This window comes from Miniopterus schreibersii (assembly GCF_964146895.1).
Source record: "Miniopterus schreibersii genome assembly, chromosome: 12".
NCBI classification, from domain to species: Eukaryota; Metazoa; Chordata; class Mammalia; order Chiroptera; family Miniopteridae; genus Miniopterus; species Miniopterus schreibersii.
The window spans coordinates 49,356,176-49,376,710 of record NC_138112.1 but is presented as its reverse complement, the minus strand read 5'-3'; the positions used below and the strand labels follow the sequence as shown (position 1 = coordinate 49,376,710).

The window sequence follows — 20,535 nt, the reverse complement described above, 5'->3', positions numbered from 1 at the left end:
TGTTCTGGGAACTGAAACACCATATGAGCTTCTGGGGGCAAAGCAAAGATATTTGAGAAATATTCTCTGCTCATGAGGAAATTATAAACTCTAAGGGGAAATAAGCCAAACACAAGGGTAGCATAAATATGAGGCAATCTATGTTACGTGAGATGTGAGAGGTGCAAATTATCACGGTGTTTCAGAGAAGATGAAATGACTTCGAGATGATGCAAAATCTGAACTTGGGTTCACCTTAGGTAGAAATTTGAAAAGGGGGCAAGGCACAAATCCCAGTGGGAAAAATGGGTCACCAACCCTTGAGGAGGAAGGGTAAGTCTAAAGAACCTCAACTCATCTGGCAGAGATGCAATAATAACAATAATTAACATTTACTGAGTACGTCTTTCTCCAAGACACATTCCATTATTACTTGCTGATGGAAAACTCAAAGTCAGAAAAAAAACAATTTATCATATAACAGAATACCATCCATGGATGAGATACCAAGATGGGTGAGATGCAACTGGAGCTCACACAAGAGTGCTGAAAGTGAGCAGACGCTCAGAAGAAGACAATCTGTTGAAATGAGCTTTCATGTTTTACTAGAACCACATTCTTAATTTTAGTTCCTATAAGAGGTGCCATTCATTCATTAGGCAAATATTTATTGAACACCTACCATGTTTCTAAGGCACTGTGCTAGGCAACAGACATATAACGAAATGCTGTGAACACCCAAACATGGCCTCTTTCCCCTTACACTGTAGGGGGACACTGCTGTGCGTATTAGGTATGTAGGAGATACTGCGGTGAAGGGAGGCCAGGTGCTCCAGGGAGGCGTCACGGGGAAGGCTGGCAGCACAAGGTATTAAAGAAAGGTTAGGGTGTTGAGGTTGGCGGAACAAAGGGTAGGAGTTCCAAATGCATGGGGCAGCATGTGTCCATAACGCGCTCAAGGAAGTTAAGGAAGGAACATAAACGCTGGGGTCACTCTTTTTCTCCTCTAGCTGGGAGCAGTTTGAAACTTGGACTCCCTCGGCCCTGGCCGGGTAGCTCAGCTGGTTAGAGCAGAGTCCTGATATGCCAAGGTCGCAGGTCCCATCTCACGACAGGGCGCATACACAATTCAACCAATGAGTGCATAAATAAGCAGAACAAATCAATGTTTCTCTCTCTATTTCTCTCTCTCAAAATCAGTAAGTTAAAAAAATTAATAAAATAAATAAAATCTGGACTCCCTCTAGTGGCCCTGTATCTACAGTTCTGTTGCCAGTGTTACCAATAACACCTGGAAAACAATCTGCTTTCTTTGGATCCACTGTCCCAATATGCATATACTAAACCCTGCCTGTTCCAAGGAGGCCCCCCCACTGCCACTCTCCAGATCCCACTCTGTACCCCTTATATGTATAGCAAAGCCATCCCCCCATTCTGGCTTCTACAGCCAATGCTGGACAAGCATCTTATAATTTACTACCGTAACTTCTTCCAGAGCAAGGAATGGATGGGCCACTATCTCTGGGCAAGACCTGGTTTCTTTCAGATAGTTCAAGTTGGATTCACAGAGCGTGCCCCTGCCTGCCCTCAGTCTCCTGCCCTTAATGTATCTCCCCACAGGTCAGACAGGTTACCTTTGAAATGATGTACCTGGGCAATCTGAAAATGTGCTCCAGAATCCCCTACCCTAACTCAAAGCCTAGAAAGCCAATCCCTCCCACATCTGCTGCTTGCCCAACCTTGAAAGTCATGTAAGGAGCAAAGGTATACTGAGTATAGCATATTCCCTGGTATGGAGACGGCTCTACCCATGGACTGGCGAGGAGGGATATGGCCCAAAGAGCCTTCATGAAAAATGGGCACCCTTATGTACCCACGACCAACATGCATAGCACAGAAGCATGGGCCCTTGAGGCGTGAGGACATTTCTTTAACTCCTGTGGACAGAGGTTTGGGCCATAAGGATGGGCCTGTTAGAGACTGAGCTCTGGACTCTTGCAGGTTCTTAGAAAGCAATTGGTTTTTGTCTGCAATAGTCAACACTTAAGAGTCTTCCTATCCAAGCAGCCTGGCCTTCGTATTCAGTCTTCTTTCTGGGGCAATGTGCCTCCTTCTGGAGGCTCCCTGGGCCCTCACCCACTGTGGCACTTTCAGGACCACAGACTCCATGGCTCCCTGAGACTGCAGGCTCCTTCAAACGCCCTCTGTTTCCAGCCTCAACCGCTTAATGTATAGCCTTGTCATTGCAGTGTCTGCTCAGCCCGGGGCTGCAGGGATTTGATCAGATTCCATCTATCGATATGCAGAGGACCTGACCCGTCTACAGACTGCCAGTTCCTCTACTTAGGCACCAAATTACATTCTCACTAAGTGCCTCTTTCCACCTCAAATAGCCTGAAATCCTCTTTCTAAAATCATTTCAATTGCAAATTCACCTAAAATGATGAGGAAAACTAGAAACAAAATCATATGACTCCAAGGCTCTGGGGGGATTTAAATGAAGGGCATAAAATCTTAAATAGTACAAATAATCTCAACTAACGTCAGTCCAGGCCAGATGACAAGGCAAGTGAGCATGAATTAAAATTACAGATAAACTCATTGGGAACAGCTGTTGGAAAGAACTTTCTTCTCAACACCTCAAGTTTTAAACACGCAGCAAAACCCTCCAAAGTCACTGGCGACATTGAAGATACAATTAGGGTCTATTACGAGGAAAATGAAACCCTGAGGAGTGTTTCAGGAATTCAGGGATGGGCCAAATGATGTGTGTTTTCCCAGAGGGATCCTGAAAATACACGGTCAAGACTGTTGGCTTTTTTCCTTCCCCTTTAACTGAGAGGACCAGCAATATATATGTGAGTGACCTTTTTTGCTGAGGTCACATGCACGCTTTTATTACTTCTTCCAGGCAGGAGCTGAGATGTCATTCCAGTGCCCACGCCCCCCTTCTCTACCTCCTGGCCTCACACTTAAGTAGACAGGCTCCTGCTATATATAGCCATTACCCTAAGGTAATGATGAGGGTAAACAAATTTCATGCTGCTGGCACAAACTGTCCTGAGGCGACAAAGAAAAATGCAACGGGAATTAGGGTTGTTCTGGGGGATGCGGCTGGTGACTGAGACCTGGGCCCCAGCAATTGCACGTGGCCTCTCCCTGCTAATGTCCATCACCTTGATTCTTTCTGCATGTCCTCCCTCCTAACTGTCCTGTAGATCTTTCCCTAGGGGCATCCTGGCTGCACTGACAGCCCTGGAGATTTCACCACCTGTTCAGCTGATCCCCTTTATTTTTCTCTAAAGGGATATTAGTTACAGCATTTTGCATGACCTGGGGTGTCCAAGCCCCTAGTCAGGATATCAGTTCTCTTGATACAGTGAACACCTTAAGTCAGCCGTAGCTTATTATTCTTAACTCCAGGTCTTAGGTTTAATTCCTAAAAACAGAAAAACTCAGTGTAAAGCTATAGTCTTCACCTCTCTTCTTGATTAGTTAATTGGGGGTGGTCAAGTATGAAACCATATAAGAAAATGGGCATGACTCAGTTGAAAATAAAAGTTAGCTTCAAAATCAAGCCAACACAAGCCAACACATTATAACTTGAGGAAACAAGTCATATCCCAGCAAAATGGGTTTTACTATTATTTCACATATCCAATATGTAGAGCTTCTCAGCTGGAACTAAAAATAATTTCATTCAAAGTCACTGACATAAAAATAACAGAAATATATGGTAGGAACATATCTTCATCTACCTAGTCCCCTACATTTAAAGAATCAATTCATAAAATGTGATCATGAAAACAACCATTATTTAAAAAAAAAAAAAAAGTTGGAGGGCTTTCTGGATATTATATAATCAGCCAACTGGGATCAGAAAGCAAAAGGCACTGTGCTTTCTCGAATTCCCAGGCTAAGCGTCTTCACATCGGGTGGCTCATTGGAGTCCTAATGAAAATAAACCTTGGAAAACTTCAATTTCCTGAGCAGGCATGAGAAAGGTTCTGACTTAGACCTCTGAAAAATAATACTCTCCTGGGGTGAATTTCCCCCAGACTAATGACCTGACATTCACAATAAGACAGAGAGAGATGATAAATATGCTAATTAAGGGCCTCCGGGGCAGGTATAGAAACAGGCTACAGCCACTTCATTTTCAGGAACCAATAATATCAGGGTGGCCGACACCAGAGAACCGAAAACACAGCACTGCCCATCTCTGAACCCATAGCTCAGGCCACCAGAGTCCCGCCTCCCGCCCGGCTGCCTGCCAGTCAGGGCACAACCTCAGCCCACAAAGCAGACGCGCGGCCTTTCCATGCGCGGGATAAAAATCACCTTACATAGAAACCAAGTGCTTCTCACCTTCTCATTACTTTCTGTTTTAGGGAGGGGAGAGGAGGAGGGGGAGAAGAGCTGAATAATTTGTCTTAGCGGGGCGCCCCGGGCTTAAGGCTCAGCCCCGCAGAAGAGTAATAGTCCAAGCCCTCTCCTCGGGCAAGACCCCACTCAGCAAACACGGACACGCAGGAAACGGTAAAAGACAAACAGGAGATACGGGAGAAAATAGTTCCCACACCGTTGTGAGAGGCTATGATGTTCCCTCTAAAGATACTCTTGGGAAATAAATTGGAATTAAAGTGATGTGGAATCAAATTCACGGAGAGCATAGTTTGAGACAATAGACCTTTGAGCTCATCCGGATTGATTTTTTGTTAATCGGCATATAAATTTTACGTTTTCATGAAATAAAGAATGCCCCGCTGCCCAGATAACCACGTCTTTCGTTTTCTGGTTGTCAGATACACAGAGCAAGCCCCAGCATGTGGACAAGTGGGCGGGGGTTCTGGGCTCCTCTCTGCTCTGGGTCAACAGGGTGGAAGGAGGCAATGACAGTCCGTGCTGCTGGAAAGGGCCTTGGTCAAAAAGGGTGCTTCCTTCATTCCAGTGTCTGAATTCTGGACCCATGTACCTCAAGAGTTTAATTCAACTCACTCGCCACAAGAAGCCTCCCTGCCCCCACCATATGCTTTCTGAAGACATGTTCCAGTTCCTGCCAAAATGTACATAAATACACACCCCTCCAAAAAACTGTCAACTGCCAAATAAAAGTTAGTAGCCTCCTGGCTGACAAGGAAGCAGGTAGGAGAAAAAAGAAGAAAAGCCTCAATGTCACAGATCGGCCCTGGCTCTGACCTCATCTCTGAAGCCCCAGTCCTGCCTCCCACGTTCCCTCAGGGTGAGTCGGGTTTAGTGAAAGCCACCAGGTTGCCAGCAATAGGAGCCTTGAACGAGTCCGGTGTTTAATGAGATGTCACAGCCTCGGCATCTTCATTGGTGCAGAAGCACATGCACTCTGAGAAGTGCTAGCAGAGGCAGGGACACCTGGTCTATTGTAAATGGGTCAGAGCAAGGAAAGTCCTCTTGAATTTCTGTGGGATAATCAATGATTCTGCTCTAATGAAACCATAAATCAGAAAAGATTTAAATAAACTGAGTCCCACATGGCACCTCAACAAATAGCAACTGATGGATTTTGCATTAAATTGTAAGACCTCCCTAACAACCCTATCAGTTCCCAATAAATGCATCCCTCTGAAAATGCCAGTCAATTGTGAGGTCTTTCTAAAGCATTTCAGCGGCAAATATGCTAGCAGCCATGAAAGCAGATAAATAAGGGAAGATGCTCTGATGGCATGGTTATCATGTCACTTTATTCTAAGAGCCATTCATGGCTATCAACACCCTGAGGTTTCCTAGGAATGTTACCAAAATACTGCTCTCTCATGACCAACCACAGAGAGAAATCGCAGCCTCAACTGAAAACACTCCATGATCATATACAACATTTTTATATATCAGAAGGTGCTAGCGAAGGGGCCAGCACATCACAGGCTGCCACCTGTTTGTGTAAATAAGATTGTATTGGAACACAGCCACTCATTTACTTGTTTACGCATTGTCTATCCTGCTTTTGCAATACAACAGCAGAGGCAAGCAGTTGCAGTAGATAACCTCTGCTCCCCCCCTCCCCCAAGCCTAGAATGTTTACTTTGAGGCCCTTTACAGAAAATCTATGCCAACCCTTGTGCTGAAGAAAATCCTCACCTGAGAATATTTTTTCCATTGCTCTTCAGAGAGAGTGGAATGGACAGAGAGACATCAATGTGAGAGAGGCACATCACTGGTTGCCTCCCACTCGTGCGCTGACCAGGGCGGGGGGGTCGAGCCTGCAACCGAGGTATGTGCCCTTGGTTGGAATCAAACCTGGGACCCTTTAGTCTGCAGGCTGACACTCTAGTCACTGAGCTAAACCAACTAGGCCTAGAGAAAAGATTTTTAAAAAGTAAAATATGAGGTTACCTGAGTTAAACTGCTGCACTGCTGATTCTTCTTAATTCTAGACGCTTTGAAAGTAAGTGAAAAGGGATCTAACTCACTGTTTGAGCATGTGGAGGGGATCTGTGGCGGGTATGCTTTCAAAACAACGGCTGTCAGGTGAACTGGATTTGTTTTTTTCCGATTTCAAATAAAATTAAGGATCTCCTAGCCTCCTAATCAGACCTCCTCATCTAATTCTGCCTGGGTGAGAAGTTTCCGAGAGGAAGTGATATTTGCGCTGGGGGTTGAAGATATAAAAATAAATTTGGGAAAGAAGGAAACTTCAAGAAGAGAAAGCAAAAGAAGTTCTCCCCCAGAGTTAATTGGCAATTAGGTGTTACCTACCTGAACCCTTTTTCCTCACAGGAAGTATAAACGTTATATAAGAATCAAAAAAATAAAACATTAAAAAATAAAAATAAACATTATATATAAGTCTACGAGTAAGGATTTACTGTAAGCCATCCTCTGTCGGATGGGAACTGGCCCATGGAAAGGGCTGAAAGAGTCGCTTCCCATCTCACTCATGAGAAATATGTAATAATAACGATGATGGTCGTTATTGCAGGAACTGTCATTATCATCATTAGAGGAGCTACTGCGCATTGGACATTTATCACATGCTGGGCACGTTGCTAGGTGCTTAGGCATCATCCCATTAAATCCTCACAACGGCACAGTGAAGGAGATGCTGTTACCACCCTTGCTTTACAATCAAGGAGACCGGGACTGAGAAAGGGCAATAGGATATGCAAGTTCCTAAGCAGCAGAGCGCACATTTAGAACCCTGTGCCGTTACCGTCACGCAACTCATTCAACCCCCAGGTTCCCAAAGCCACTCGCACCCCCAGCCCAAGCCTGGTCGCACCGAGCCCACTTACCCCTGCAAACACGACAGCACTGGTTCTCTGGGAGAATGTGGTCCTTTGCCGAGCAGTTCAAAGGAGGGCATGCTTCTGTGATTTTTACCAAAACTCCCCCCTGCAAGTTAGATAACAAGAAGACAAAATGTTCATATTTCTAGTCGATGATACCAGTGTCTAACGCTCTCGTTAACAGCCTGCGGCGGTAACAGCCTACGGTAATTAGCAGCACTCCCAAGAACTCCACAATCGTGACAAAGTCAAGAAGTCAACGGGCGAGCCTCCTGGAGGAGGTGGCACATGTCCCTTTCTACACCAAGAGCCTCAATGTCCACGGACGGTGTTTGAGTCTGGTCAATGTCACAGAAGGTCACTGAGGGTGCCGTGCTGGGAAATTGTACCAATCGACTGTTGGGCAGGGAGCCTTCGTTTGTAGTGTTTGTTGACTTCTGTGGTGCAGGTACCAGGGCGACGGCAGGTTTTGAACTACCAACCTGGTGTCACTGGACCCAGAGGTGGGAAGTGTACGTGAGCTCTCACGAGCTTCCGTGAGCCCATTTCAACTCCACTGCATCACGGGCACTGTGAGCCCAAGGATGAGTAAGACATCTTCCTTGCCCTGAATGAGCTCACAGTTTGATTAGAAAGAGGGGGGAAAAAAACCACCGTCATCCAGAAACTATAATATAGTACAGTAAGTTCTAAAAAAAGGTGCTCTAGTTAAGGTATGACAATGCGTCCTGGGAGAATAGTTCATTCTGCCCAGGTGTGGAGAAATGATGGCGATGCCACATTTGAAAGAACCTGAATAATGGATTAAACAAAGAAAAGGCTTTCTCTGCAGAAGAAATAGACAAAGCGCCAAGGCACACAGGTACGAGAGAACTAAAGAGGGCTGCTTAGGTGAGCACTAGAGTCTCCCTCGAAATAACTAAAATCACTTACGATAAAATTTTAAATACTCAGCAGGTGAATCTTTATGACCTCACTTCACCAAAGATCCTTTTTGTTGATATTTTGAGCATCTGTATTTAGATTTGCTCTGAATTTTAAGAATGAGTCCATTAATCTTCTAAAAACGAGTTTGAGAGGCCCTTATTTGACCTACATTGTTAAGTTTTCCTCTTTTTTATAAGTATAACATTTTCTCACTTGTATGTTCTTTCTTTATTTTTAATGTTTTTCAATTACAGTTTACACTCAATGTTATTTTGTATTATTAGTTTCAGGTGTACAGCATGGTGGTTAGACAATCATATACTTTACTCTATCCCATTGTTAAGACGATGTTTAAGAAGCAAGCTCGAGAAAGAAAGTCTCATTTAAGGCCAAAAGGTGGTTTTCAACACAGATGGGAGAACAGGATGGAGCCAAGAGTAATGAGGAAGATACTGAGGTTTCTGTCTCCAGAGACTCCATCATTCCCGTGGCCCCACAGCTCACTGATCTGGCAGGACCTCCCATTCCATTGGGCACATCCATTCTTAATAAGAACATAACATAACTTTAAATGTCAAATAGAAATTTAATTTCCAACTACTCATCATTTGGATCACTGGCACCATGGCTTCCTGGCCTTTCTTATAATTTTCAGCCCAGACAGTTCAGCCTCTAGCGTTCCTTGGGGTGTCTTTTTTCCTTCCCTTTTGTTCCTTATACTTGATCCATCCAAAGGCAACTAGATCTCTTGCTTTTCTCATGATTCTACCTTAAGTCGGGCCCTAAAATCTGAGAATCCCTTCTGCTGTTCACCCCAGTTCGCCCTTTCAGCTACATCCCATCCTGTCTCAGTCCAGGCCACGCCGTGTGGCCCGGGGCCCGGAGAGTTAGCGCCAGGCTTAGGGCGAGCGTGCCTATCAGATGTATCTTCGCTTCTGCAGGGAAACAAACCGATCATTACAAACCAATGGAAGTTAATGACCTTACTATTAGGAGCTCAAGCTAAGTGCCAAGGAAAACACAATGCTTAATTACTTACCGCTACAGCCTCTTCTCTTACCCTTCAATATTAATATATTTATTCATTAGCTAGTGCCTCCTTGCATAAATAAGAGCAGCAGTAGCGGGCACTGTGGGACCTCCTTTATCAGTTCTGTGAGCTCACCCCCCAGCTTCCGAGTGTTTTGCTGCTCGTGGCTCATCCTGCCACCCTCAGAGGGTTGCCCTCGGGCACTGGGGCCACTCTGCCCAAGCAGAGAGCCAGGGTTCCCTACCAGTTCTACATCTTCCACTCCCAAGGCCCAGAGCCAGTGACTAACAGGCATGGCAGGTTCTTTACCTGGAGGAGAGACAATAGCTGGGGAATAATTTACAGCCCAGAACCCCTCGCAGGGACAGGGTCTGTCTGGCCTTTCACCTGAACTCTCCCCTGCTCAGTTTCTTGCCCTTCCCTCTCCTGCACCTCCCACACCCTTACACTGGCTTCTCCTGGGAGCTACTGAAATGAATTACTTGTGCTAAAATCCTTAGCTCAGGGTCTGCCTCTGGGAGAAACCATGCTAGGACAAGATAAATTTTACTCTTACTATCAAAAATCAAACTATTAAAAGAAATTATCTCTAGGTAGTGAGATTCTGGAGTGATTTCCATTTGCTTCCTTATATGTTACCCTCTACATTCCAAATTTCATATCTTGTGTGTGTATATCTGCTTTTGTAAAAAAATAATATTAAAAATAGTACAGAAGACTTTTTTAAATAATCACCACGAAAGGTTCTTTTTTAAAAGGGGGCTTGCTTTGCTGATTAAATCAGTCAACAATTGTAATCAACCTTTAACATATTTGATGAGTAAGATGTTTCCAAATGTATAAATAGAGACAAACCTTTTGCATGAATTTGAAAATAATATGAACTGTGATTACAGTCGCTTAAGTGCCACCAAATCCATTTAGGCCAGCCACATAATTAGGCACAAACCTTTCCTAACTTTATTTTCAAAACTATCTCTAGTAAGAAGTATCTAGTGATTAACATTTTTGAATCCTCCTGATTACAGTATGTTATTTTCTGACCCCTGGAACTCTGCATTGGTGGGGAAATATGATTATTTCTGTCTTTCCCATTTACAGTAACCATCTCCATGTCGTTGGTCAAATATAAACACTTTCAAACTACTAATCACTGTGCTTCAAACTGAAGTTCTAAGAACATAAAATTCACATCTTTAAATAAAAAAATAATTGTTGTTTGCCTAAATAAATATTGCAGGGCATCGATAATTGGACAAAAGTGAGCAAGGCATCTAGGAGACATTATTCATCTTGATTTTTAAAAAAGATGTCAACCTCTAAAAAAACATGGTGAAAATATTTGAAATAAGAATTTTTTGTTTGTTTAATTGGTGTTGCTGAAGCTTTAAAATAATCCCAGGAAAATGGAAATGGATGGATCTCCAGGCAACCTTTTGTCAAATGGGGCTATGCACTGGTACCACAGAACACAGAAAATTATCTGAGTAATTATTTGCCCAATTCCCCCTAGGATAGTACTTACGTAGTACCATTTTAAATGCCTAGGAGAGAAGTTAATTCATTACATACAACAGGTACCATAGGGCACTAGGGCTTCATTCTTGCAAAAGGCTGCCAAGGAAAGACCTGAGGCCTTCTGATCCTACACCCATCACCCTCCTTCCCTGCTGACAACACCTATTAAATGTGTCCCAAGACTCTTCTATGGCCTTTTACAAATGCTACCCTTTATCAAGGCAATCAGTGAGATATTGCCTGACCAATCTGGTCTCAGGTGGATTAAAAAGTGATAACTCAATCCTTCTGAGTTTACTCTTCTAAAATTCAGAAATGAGAATTACTTCCAAACAAGTCTAACACAATGAGGAATGGCAGTAGAGAGGCTAAGAGCCAGAGGGCACGGGTTCAGATCCCAGCCAAGCTCACTGACTCGCTCTGTGACTTTGATCTTCTGTGCCTCGATTTCCTCATCTGCAAAATGGGGCTAAAAATAGGACCTACCTCAGAGTGTTATTATGATGTTTATATGAGGTTATGTTTTAAATAGTGTCTAGAAAATACTAAGTGATCAAGAAATGTTAAATACTGTTAATGACCTTTCTCTTTATACACAAAGTAAACATTTAGTTAATAACAATAGAAAAACAATAAATGACGAAATTAATGACTTTTAAAAAACGATGGAATTATTCACATATACACATCACTTGTGCAAAGAAAGTAACCTATCTACCCAACTTCTTTCTAAATTGTAAGAATATAACAAAAAAACAAAACAGTAAAAGATGAACCAAAGCCTATAGGGCACCTGCAATGTGCCAATAACACTGTTAAGTGCTATTCCAATAATCTGGAATTTGAATCTGTGCCCGTATCTTCTAGATGACTCAAATGGTGTCTGCCTGATCCTCTCTGGTGAATGCAGAGATCAAGTCATAATTGTGACCCTGCTGCTTCTGCTCAGAAAGTAAAAGGGGTTGGCAGCTGTAAGTGACAGATACATGGCAGATACTGGGGTCATCAGCAGAATGGGCAAAATTGCCTTTAGTCAGCCCGGCTTTCCCAGAGGTAGAAGAAAAACATAAGGGTTTTAGAATCCAAATCATTTTCCCTCACCTAAAAGTAAAACAATTTACAGAGAACATGACATGTGTCTTACAGTCAGGGAGAACATGTGTGGCCATGTGGAATAAGAAAAAAAGTTCACATTTATTGAGGACTTAACTCTATGCCAAGCACTCTGCCAAGTTCTTCCATGTTTTATCTCATTTAACCTGCCCAACATCCCGGTGTGGTGATATGCAGGCCCCAGCTTGGAGACCACCCACCAGCTCCCCACTCCCAGGCCTGGTGGCTGGCCTTGTTGATGGGGAGATCACAGAGCCCAGCGGCCACACCTCCCTGCCTGTGCCACAGCCTGACGCGCCCGTGAGCACAGCACCCCCTCACGCAGAGACCACCACACCCGCGTTCCCACCAGACTGTCTGGACCCACGGAATTTCTGGCATTCTCAGGGGCAGTCAAGAAAGAGCGAATGGGGAACACAACAGGGAAGTTCAAGGGATTTAACCCCAGGAGGAGATTCTGACCAATGAGAGACAGAAAACAGGAAAGAGCCTTCCCTCCATCCAAGTCCCCCATAAATAACTGGATTCAAGCTTCCTGAGAGGTTCTGCAGGTCTCTAATGCTTCATTCTCCCCTGTCTTTAAATCCTTTCCTTTTCCCAGCAAATGAAATAGTACAGGTACAAACACAAGCAAAAAAGGGAATCAATGAGCCAAGCGAAGATGGCCTAATCTGAGACAGTGGTTCTGGTCAGCATCTCCGTAGGTGCCCCACGAAAGCAGCTGTGCTTAGTGGTGGGCCTGTGGCCGCTCTGACACACCACCTCACGGTGACTCTCCCTCCTCCCTTCCTTCCCTCTGTCTCGCACGCTGGCACTCCTGGGATGACACCTCACCCAAGTAACTGCAGGGCCAGCTCCCACGCTTTATCTAGCACATCGCTCAAATACCACCTCTTCAGAGAGGCCCTCCCAGGCCACCCATCCCCACCACAGAGCCCTCTGTCCTTTCAGCCTGGTTTATACTGTTTATAGAATTTGGCATTATATTGTATTTTTATTTGTTTATTTTGTTACTGCCTGTCTCCTCCACTACACCGCCAGTGCTATAAAGAGAGAGACGTTGTTTTGTTCACTGTTGTACAACCTGGTAGGCACCATGCAGCCCATACTACGCATGTTTGTTGAACGATTATTGAATGAGATCCACGGTTCTACACATCTTATTTCAAGAAACACATGGCAGGCAGGGGACAGAGGCATGTTCTAATATTGTATCAGATACTTGGGAGTAGAGGTGACACTGTCCTCAGCTGTTATCACAGACTGATTCCAACACAACTCAGAACCCTTTCCTGGAGCCACCTGCCATCCTTCCTGACTCCCAGTAGCTTCTGTCTCCCTTCCCCTTCTCACATCCTTCCCTTAATAGCTTTTCCCAAGGCTACCTGGCCCACAGCTGACCAACCACAAGCTAACCACACAATGACAGTAGGTGGGACCTCCACATCCCGGACTCCAGTGCACCACAGAGAGTCCATCTCCTCAGGGACCCACTCAGGCCAACAGGCTCCACTCCAGAACACTATCTAAAGCCAATATATCTACCTGAAATTCCCCACAAGTGATGAGGATGCATAAGATTGAAACTTACTCGGCATTCCCGACAGCTCTTGGTTAAAATCCGCTGGCCTTCAGCAAGGACTTTTCCTCCATAGATACATTTTGCTGTAATAAAACAGAAAAATGGGTCAGACAGTCACACTATACAACCAAATAATCTCAAAGGCACCATCAAACTCCAACAGATTCCACAGAACATAGATTCTCTGATTCTAAGAAATACAAATCTCTTTGTCTAGAGTAAAACATGGGAATAGTGTGGGAATAACTGCTGAATCCCCCAGTCAGACCATCATCATAATTAAGTTTGTCATGAGTCCTTCACACCAAGGATATACAACTATTTCAATGTTGCAGCTGCAGAAGAACTAGAGAGTGAACTGATGCGGTTAGAAGTTAAAACAAAGAAGTGGTTATCAACTCCAGGGAGCACAAGAGCAGCAGCTTTGATTCAGACACTCCAGCTATAAGATGAATGATGAGGTGAGAGGGAACTCATATATGTTCCATTCATCAGAACCTCAGCCACAGTGCAGAAAGATGCCATTTTTCCCTTGTGACCATGAAAACTGCATGTCCTTAGCCTATCTGTTCCCGAGAAGCTCAGAGACAACTGAGAAATAGGCCAAGCCATTCAAGTGCTTTATCAATGCGCCAAAGAGACTGTCTTTGGAAAGGTGAGCTTAATAGGCTAAGAGGGACATAGAGTAGAAGGGCTTTATAGAAAAGTTAAAAGAGAAGCATAAATGGAGCTCCCACCACTCAATTTAGATTCCACTGGGACTCAGTCTTTGACTCAACTTGCTGACCTACTTTTAAGCAAGTGCAGAGTACGTTAATTTGATATGACCCTCATGTGTCTCCATCAAATTCTCCAGCCACATCAACAGGAACAGGGAGGCAAAGGCCTGATCACTCCCTCTCCCACCCAGATGAGGAGCTTTCTAGCCCTAGTCCTGGGAGAAGCCGAAATGAAGAAATGCACTCTAAGAGGGTTTCACTTTTTGTTTTATAAAAATCACTTCACTTCTCAAAGCCTCCATTTCTATATCTATTAAAAAAGGTTGATTAAATGCAATAATTTCCTAGTTCTACAATGTTATGACTCTCACAGAATGTTCAAGTATGTAGGGACCTTAGCAATCAACTTGTCCAACTCCCTCTTATTAGCACAGGAAGAGGAAAGCCCAGAGGCACTGGCTTACTTAACATCGTGATCCCATAGAAGATGCTGTGCTGTGCTATCCAGATCCCCCTCCATGGCCAAAGGACACATTACTGCAGCTGCCAGGATAGCTGACAACCAACAGCTACCAGCTAAATACTGATCTAGGACTTGCCCTTGGCTGAAGAGAACCACCTGCCCAAGGTCAAGTCCCCTTCAGCCAATGAGTGGTTAATGAAGGTAGTACAAAGTCCTGGCCCCTAGCCCCAGCTTGGGGTAACTCTGAAAGGTTTTTCTAGCTCTAGAAGTCCCTGCAGCAATTCCTTTCAGAGTCTGTTTCCCCTCAGAACCTGACCTGCTGCAATGCTCTCCTCACTCAAATCTGCCCCACTCTAGTACCCACTCTCAGTGAGTGGTCCCAGTATTCACCCCAGCACCACACCCCACCCCACCACGTGGTAGCCTTCTAATCTCTCCTCTTACTCAACCCCATGTCTGACCAGTACCCACATCCTAGCAACGCTCCCTCCTTAAGTTTCTCAAGTCATCTTATTATTCTCTGTTCCCCACCAGCTGCCCACAGACAGTCTTCATTCAGGCTACCATCATCCCTCCAGAATGTCCTATAATTGTCTTCTGTGTTCTGATCTCAATCTTTATCCAGTCCTTCCCCAGACAAAAGTCAGACCTTTTTTAAAATGCAAAGACAAGGCCCCACTTGAAAATATTATGAGTCACTAACTCCTTCAATATAGTCCAAATTCCTTAATTCAGCACTCAAAGCCATTCATGTGCCTCCTCTTTATCTGTCAAGCTTCATAGCTCACCAGTTCCTGTGCATTCACGAACCCTCCCTAACATCCACACCTCTACATATGCTCCAGCCAGGCGTTCTCTCTTGCTCCTGGGATCTGCATATACTGTTCCCTCCTAAGCCACACCCACCTTCACTGGCAACCTCTCCTCCCATATGCCCATCTGTTTCAACTCAGGTCTGACTTCCCCCAAGAAACTGTTCTTGACTTTTAACGCCGTGCGATTTCTGTTGTCCTCTGGACCTACCCTAACACGGCACTCATCACATTTTATCTCAGTGGCCCAATTAATCACACATTTCCCCTGCTAAACGTAACCACAGTGAAGGTAGGGACTGTGTCTCTTCATAATTTTATCTTCAGCCCCAAGCTCAGTGCCTCTCTGGGCTTGTTGTTAGTAACAATAAATAATATTAGAATTAATGAGCCTCTAGTAGGTAGTAAAAGCCAGTTGAATTTCCTGATTCCCAGATAAGAGTTCTTTCTGCTATTCAATGCAATTTTTAAAATTTATTTTTATTTTTCAATTACAGTTTACATTCAATATTCTTCTTTATGAGCTTCAGATATACAGCAAAGTGGCCTCCCTGCTGCTTTAAGTACCCACTGGCCCCACACATACTCATCCCGATATTACTGACTGTATTCCCTATGCTGTGATCTACATCTCTGTAACGTTAAAGCAGACACCAAGGGCTTCAGAACAAAAAAGCAACGGTGACGACAAAAAAGTAGAGAAACAGTGTAATTTCCTACATAGGCCCCTTTCTCCCCTCATTAAATACAGATAGATTGATAGATGATAGATAGATGATAGATAGATAGATAGATAGATAGATAGATAGATAGATAGATAGATAGATAGGTGATAGATAGATGATAGATAGATAGATGATAGATGATAGATAGATAGATAGATAGATAGATAGATAGATAGATAGATAGATAGATAGATAGATATAGATAGATGATAGATAGATCCTTGACCATCTTTTATGCCTCAGTTTTCTAGACAAATCATGGCTCACTGGTCCTAACGATGATGTGGATTCCCCGATTCCCTTGCATGAGAGACACACCTCCCAAAGCCTAGAATCCCTGTCTAACTAGCTCCCGCGCTCCCCAGCACAGCTGCCACCAACTTGGCAAGACGGCTCTCTCCAGAGTGACAGTCCTGCTAAACGCCCCGCTGTCAAACCTGCCATCTGCTCCTTGGCGCAGGCTGGGGAAGCAGAGAAACAGACTTTTCTTCTGCATTTTGCCCCTTGCCACCCCCACAAGGGTAATGAGCACGCTTGCTACCCTGTCTTAAGACACGTGCCTGAGTCCTCTCTTCCCCTGACAGATTAATCCCCGAATCCTATCTGGAGATGGGAAGGTCTTCTTGTTTACACTCCACAGCACACGCGGGGAGCATCCGGCCCTGAAATCCACCAGTCTGGTATAAAAATTAAATGTCCGCTGAACTCGATGCCCTCCCACAGCAGCGAGTTTTGGGGGCTGCGGACGAAATCGGCATGATTCCCACGCCTCGGCCATCTGCAGCTTTGGCACTGGGGCGGGACCCGTCTCTGATTACAACATCAAGTATCAATGAAATTACCTTAGGACAGTTTTCGGGATCACCACAGGAGGTCACAAGGCTGCCCCCTAGTTTCTCACACTCACCCCACTTCTCTGACAGGGCCCCTCCTTCCCTGCACCTGCCCTCCATATGCCTGACATCAGTCCTTATTATCCACCCTTCTGATCTCCAGCCAAAAGGCTTACTTTCGACATCTGAGGAAATTCAAGCATAAGGTGAGTCAGGCTCCGGTGCCTCTGGCTGGGGCTTTGGGACTCCAGTGCAACAGCTTTTGGTGCTGTAGAAATGTAAATGCATACCCGAAGCCCTTCATACCACACCGGGGATGTGCAAACGAGGACACTGCACAGTGTCCGACCGTGAAATTGAAACTCGGCACCGACACACGCTCCTCCATGATGTCAGAAACAAATGGACCGGGGATTTCGAGAACCAGGCACGCAGTTGTACTTTTTTGCACTCACAGACATCTGGCCTTCGAATGTGAACGTGATTTCTCTAGTGCAATGATTGGACACGTTTGCCATTTGGGTGCACACCGAATAAACAACTGGCAGGTACGATTTAGCACCCCTGTCAGATGTAGGCATGGGTTGATCCGTCTTTATTTAGGTCTCTGCACGCTGCACATACTCCGGCCATCCCTGGGCGCGCAGCAGCTTAGCATCAAGATCCGCACTCGGTGTTCGCTAAAGGAGAGCGGCGGTCAGGGAGGCGGAGCACCCGGGACGCCTCCTCCCCCTGTGCGCTCGCTCCCAGAGCTGGCTTCTGGCCTGAGGTTTCGCTGGCAGTGCCTCTGCCGCAAGCACTTTCACCACAAACGTTTTCACCACCTAACTGGCCATTGGCAATTTCACCATAAAAGATGAAATAACTTGTTTTTTATTTTAATCCTTACCGGAGGATAATTTTTTTCCATTGCTTTTCAGAGAGAGTGGAAGGGGGGGGGGGGGAGAGAGAGAGAGAGAGAGAGAGAGAAACATCGATGTGAGAGAAACACATCGATTAGTTGCTTCTACACACACCCCAACCAGGGCCGGGATTCGAGCCTGCAACTGAGGTACATGTTCTTGGTTGAAATTGAACCCAGGACCCTTGAGTCCACGGGTTGACACTTTAACCACTGAGTCAAACGGCTAGGGCAAAAATAACTTCTTAATAGATTTTTTTTTTCTCCATTGACAAATCAACCGCCTTCAGCTGACCTAATGTATTTGAGCTAGTTGTCGATTTCATTTCTCTATTGACAAAGTTCTCACAGTGCTCCCATTTTTATACCATATAAATCTTAGCCAGAAGGCATCCTACAGTAGAAAATGATTACATATCAGTTTTTTTGCAAATCCTTTGGTGACCACCATCGTCCCCTCCCACCGGTCAAAACCAAAAGTTTACCAAACTATGGCAAGTAGAATAAAAGCAGCTGCGAATTTGAAACAGTCTTCAAGAGCATTAATCATCGATTCTTCAGTGGGAAATGATATCTCTTAATGAAGAAAGAAATTACAGCGGGGAAAAAAAACTGCAATGCCAAAGAGTAAACAATTCACACAAACAAACACAAACAAACAAATCTGAAGTGTAACACTCTGAACAAAAGACTTCAAAGGCAATGTATATTTGTTTTTTGCAATGAAGTCTTTTTAATTTTGCTACCAATTTTTCATTTTGCATTATGTTCTCTTTAATGTTCTTTTTTAATTTTTCATCCTTTTATCTGTCATAGCAAAATTGCCTTTCAGCAATTACCCAGTGAAAATGCTGGCGGCAAACATACTCGCAGCCGAGATGTTTACGGGGAAGCTCCCTGGAACCCTCTAAGACAGACACCCACATCAAACCGGTTGCTCCTCGGGCGTCCCCAGCTCAAACACACCAAACAGAATGTAGTGCTCCCCGGACTACTTCTTCCACCTGCCTTATCTCCGTTAATCACACTGTGAGTCTGCCACCAGCTCTTGTTCAAAATCTGGCGACTTCTCTCCTACAGACAGCCTGTCCTTGATCCATTGGTCTCATGCAAGAAAATGCTTACGGAATGCTCACAGCGTGCCAGTCTTTGAGCTACCACCACTCACCTCCACCCCCCTTCCTTCTCTTTGTCCCTGGGCAGCCCCACCGCATCCACCTGGAATACGCCTGAATCTCACACCCAACCCCCTCCAGCTCTCCCGATGCAAGTCTTTGTAAAAGCGCTTCTTTGATTATGTCACAACCCTGCTTTAAAATCTTGCTTTTGAGTAACCAAACCAATGCTGTGTTTACTTCCATGATTTCCCATGTGTGATTCCTTGTGTGATTCCCACCTTGTCCACATAACAAACTCCTCTTCATTTGTCAACAGCCTGCTCAGCTATTATCCCCCTGTGAAGGTTTCCTAACACACACGTACACGCGCACACGTGCGCACTTGCGCACGCACAAGCTTCTGATGGGGTTCGCCTCCCCCTTCTCTGCGCTGCCGCGGCATCTTACAGGCAGTGCATGTCACCCAGTGCTCTGTGGCACCGAGGTGGTGCACGCATCTCCGTGGACAGCAGCGGGCAGAGGAGACGGGTTAAGAGCAGCAGATCTGGAGCCAGACTACCTGGGTTTCATTTTGGCTCCACCAAGGCTGAGAGACCTTGGGTAAGTTACTTCACCTCTCTGTGCTTCACTTCCTCATCTGTAAAATGCGAATAATAGTGAGGCCTATGACTTCAGGATGTTGGAAAAATTAAATGAATTAACACACATAAAAGGACTTAACCAGAGTGCCTGGCAAAATGAAAGATCCATGTGCACGTGCTGTTGCACCCAGAGGTAAGGACAGCATTTGGGGGCGAAACCTCAGTGAGGATGGCCAAAGAAATTAAATGGAATACAGTCATCATCATCCATCCCCACCCCAGCTTTGCAGCTTTATTTCTCCTCGCCCGTAAGAATCCCCCGTTATCAGACAATTGCCTCCCTTTCCCTCTGCCATCTCTGTTCCTTTGTAAGTGCTCTTCTGCACAGCTGAAGATTCCCTCTCTGACTTCCTCAAATCTCTGACAGTTCTCAAGTCTGCCTTCCAAAAAAGATACAGTCTCCAGGACACCACTGCCCGGAGATTCTGCTGTACTAGGCCAAAGAGAGGCCCTGGGAATCTCCAACTTAAGAAGTTCGATGCCTTGCCCTGGCCAGTTTGGCTCAGTGGTTAGAGCATCAGCCCACAGACTAAAGGGTCCCAGGTTCAATTCTGGCCAAGGGCAAGGACCTTGGTTGCAGGTTCGATCCCCAGCCCTGGTTGGGGCGTGTGTGAGAAGCAACCAATCAATGTGTCTCTCTCACATCAATGTTTCTCTCTCTCCCCCTTTCTGTCCCCCTTCCACTCTCTCTGAAAAGCAATGGAAAAATATATATATATATATATATCCTCAGGTGAGGATTTAAAAATAACAAAAAGAAATCCAATGCCTTGAATGGAGCAGACACCCAACAAATGTAACTCCCACACCACTTCCTGAACTGCGTGCTCACAGCTAAAGAATCTAGAGGCTCTCAAGTTTTCCCTGATGCCTGAGGATCATTCTAGTATCAAGAGCTGATACCTCCACTATAAA

At 44.9% G+C, this 20,535-nt stretch overlaps 1 protein-coding gene across 6 annotated transcripts in view; it reads right to left on the bottom strand.

The window, feature by feature from the left end:
• Positions 1-20,535, bottom strand: part of NELL1 (neural EGFL like 1) — a 618,076-nt gene that overhangs the window by 443,919 nt on the left and 153,622 nt on the right. For all 6 annotated transcript variants that reach the window (XM_081154971.1, XM_081154973.1, XM_081154974.1 and 3 more), the window contains exons 10-11: positions 13,418-13,491; positions 7,245-7,344 (exon numbers count right to left, since the gene is read on the bottom strand). In XM_081154971.1, the coding sequence (XP_081011097.1) occupies positions 7,245-7,344; positions 13,418-13,491 (174 nt within the window). The remainder of the gene's footprint in view (positions 1-7,244; positions 7,345-13,417; positions 13,492-20,535) is intronic.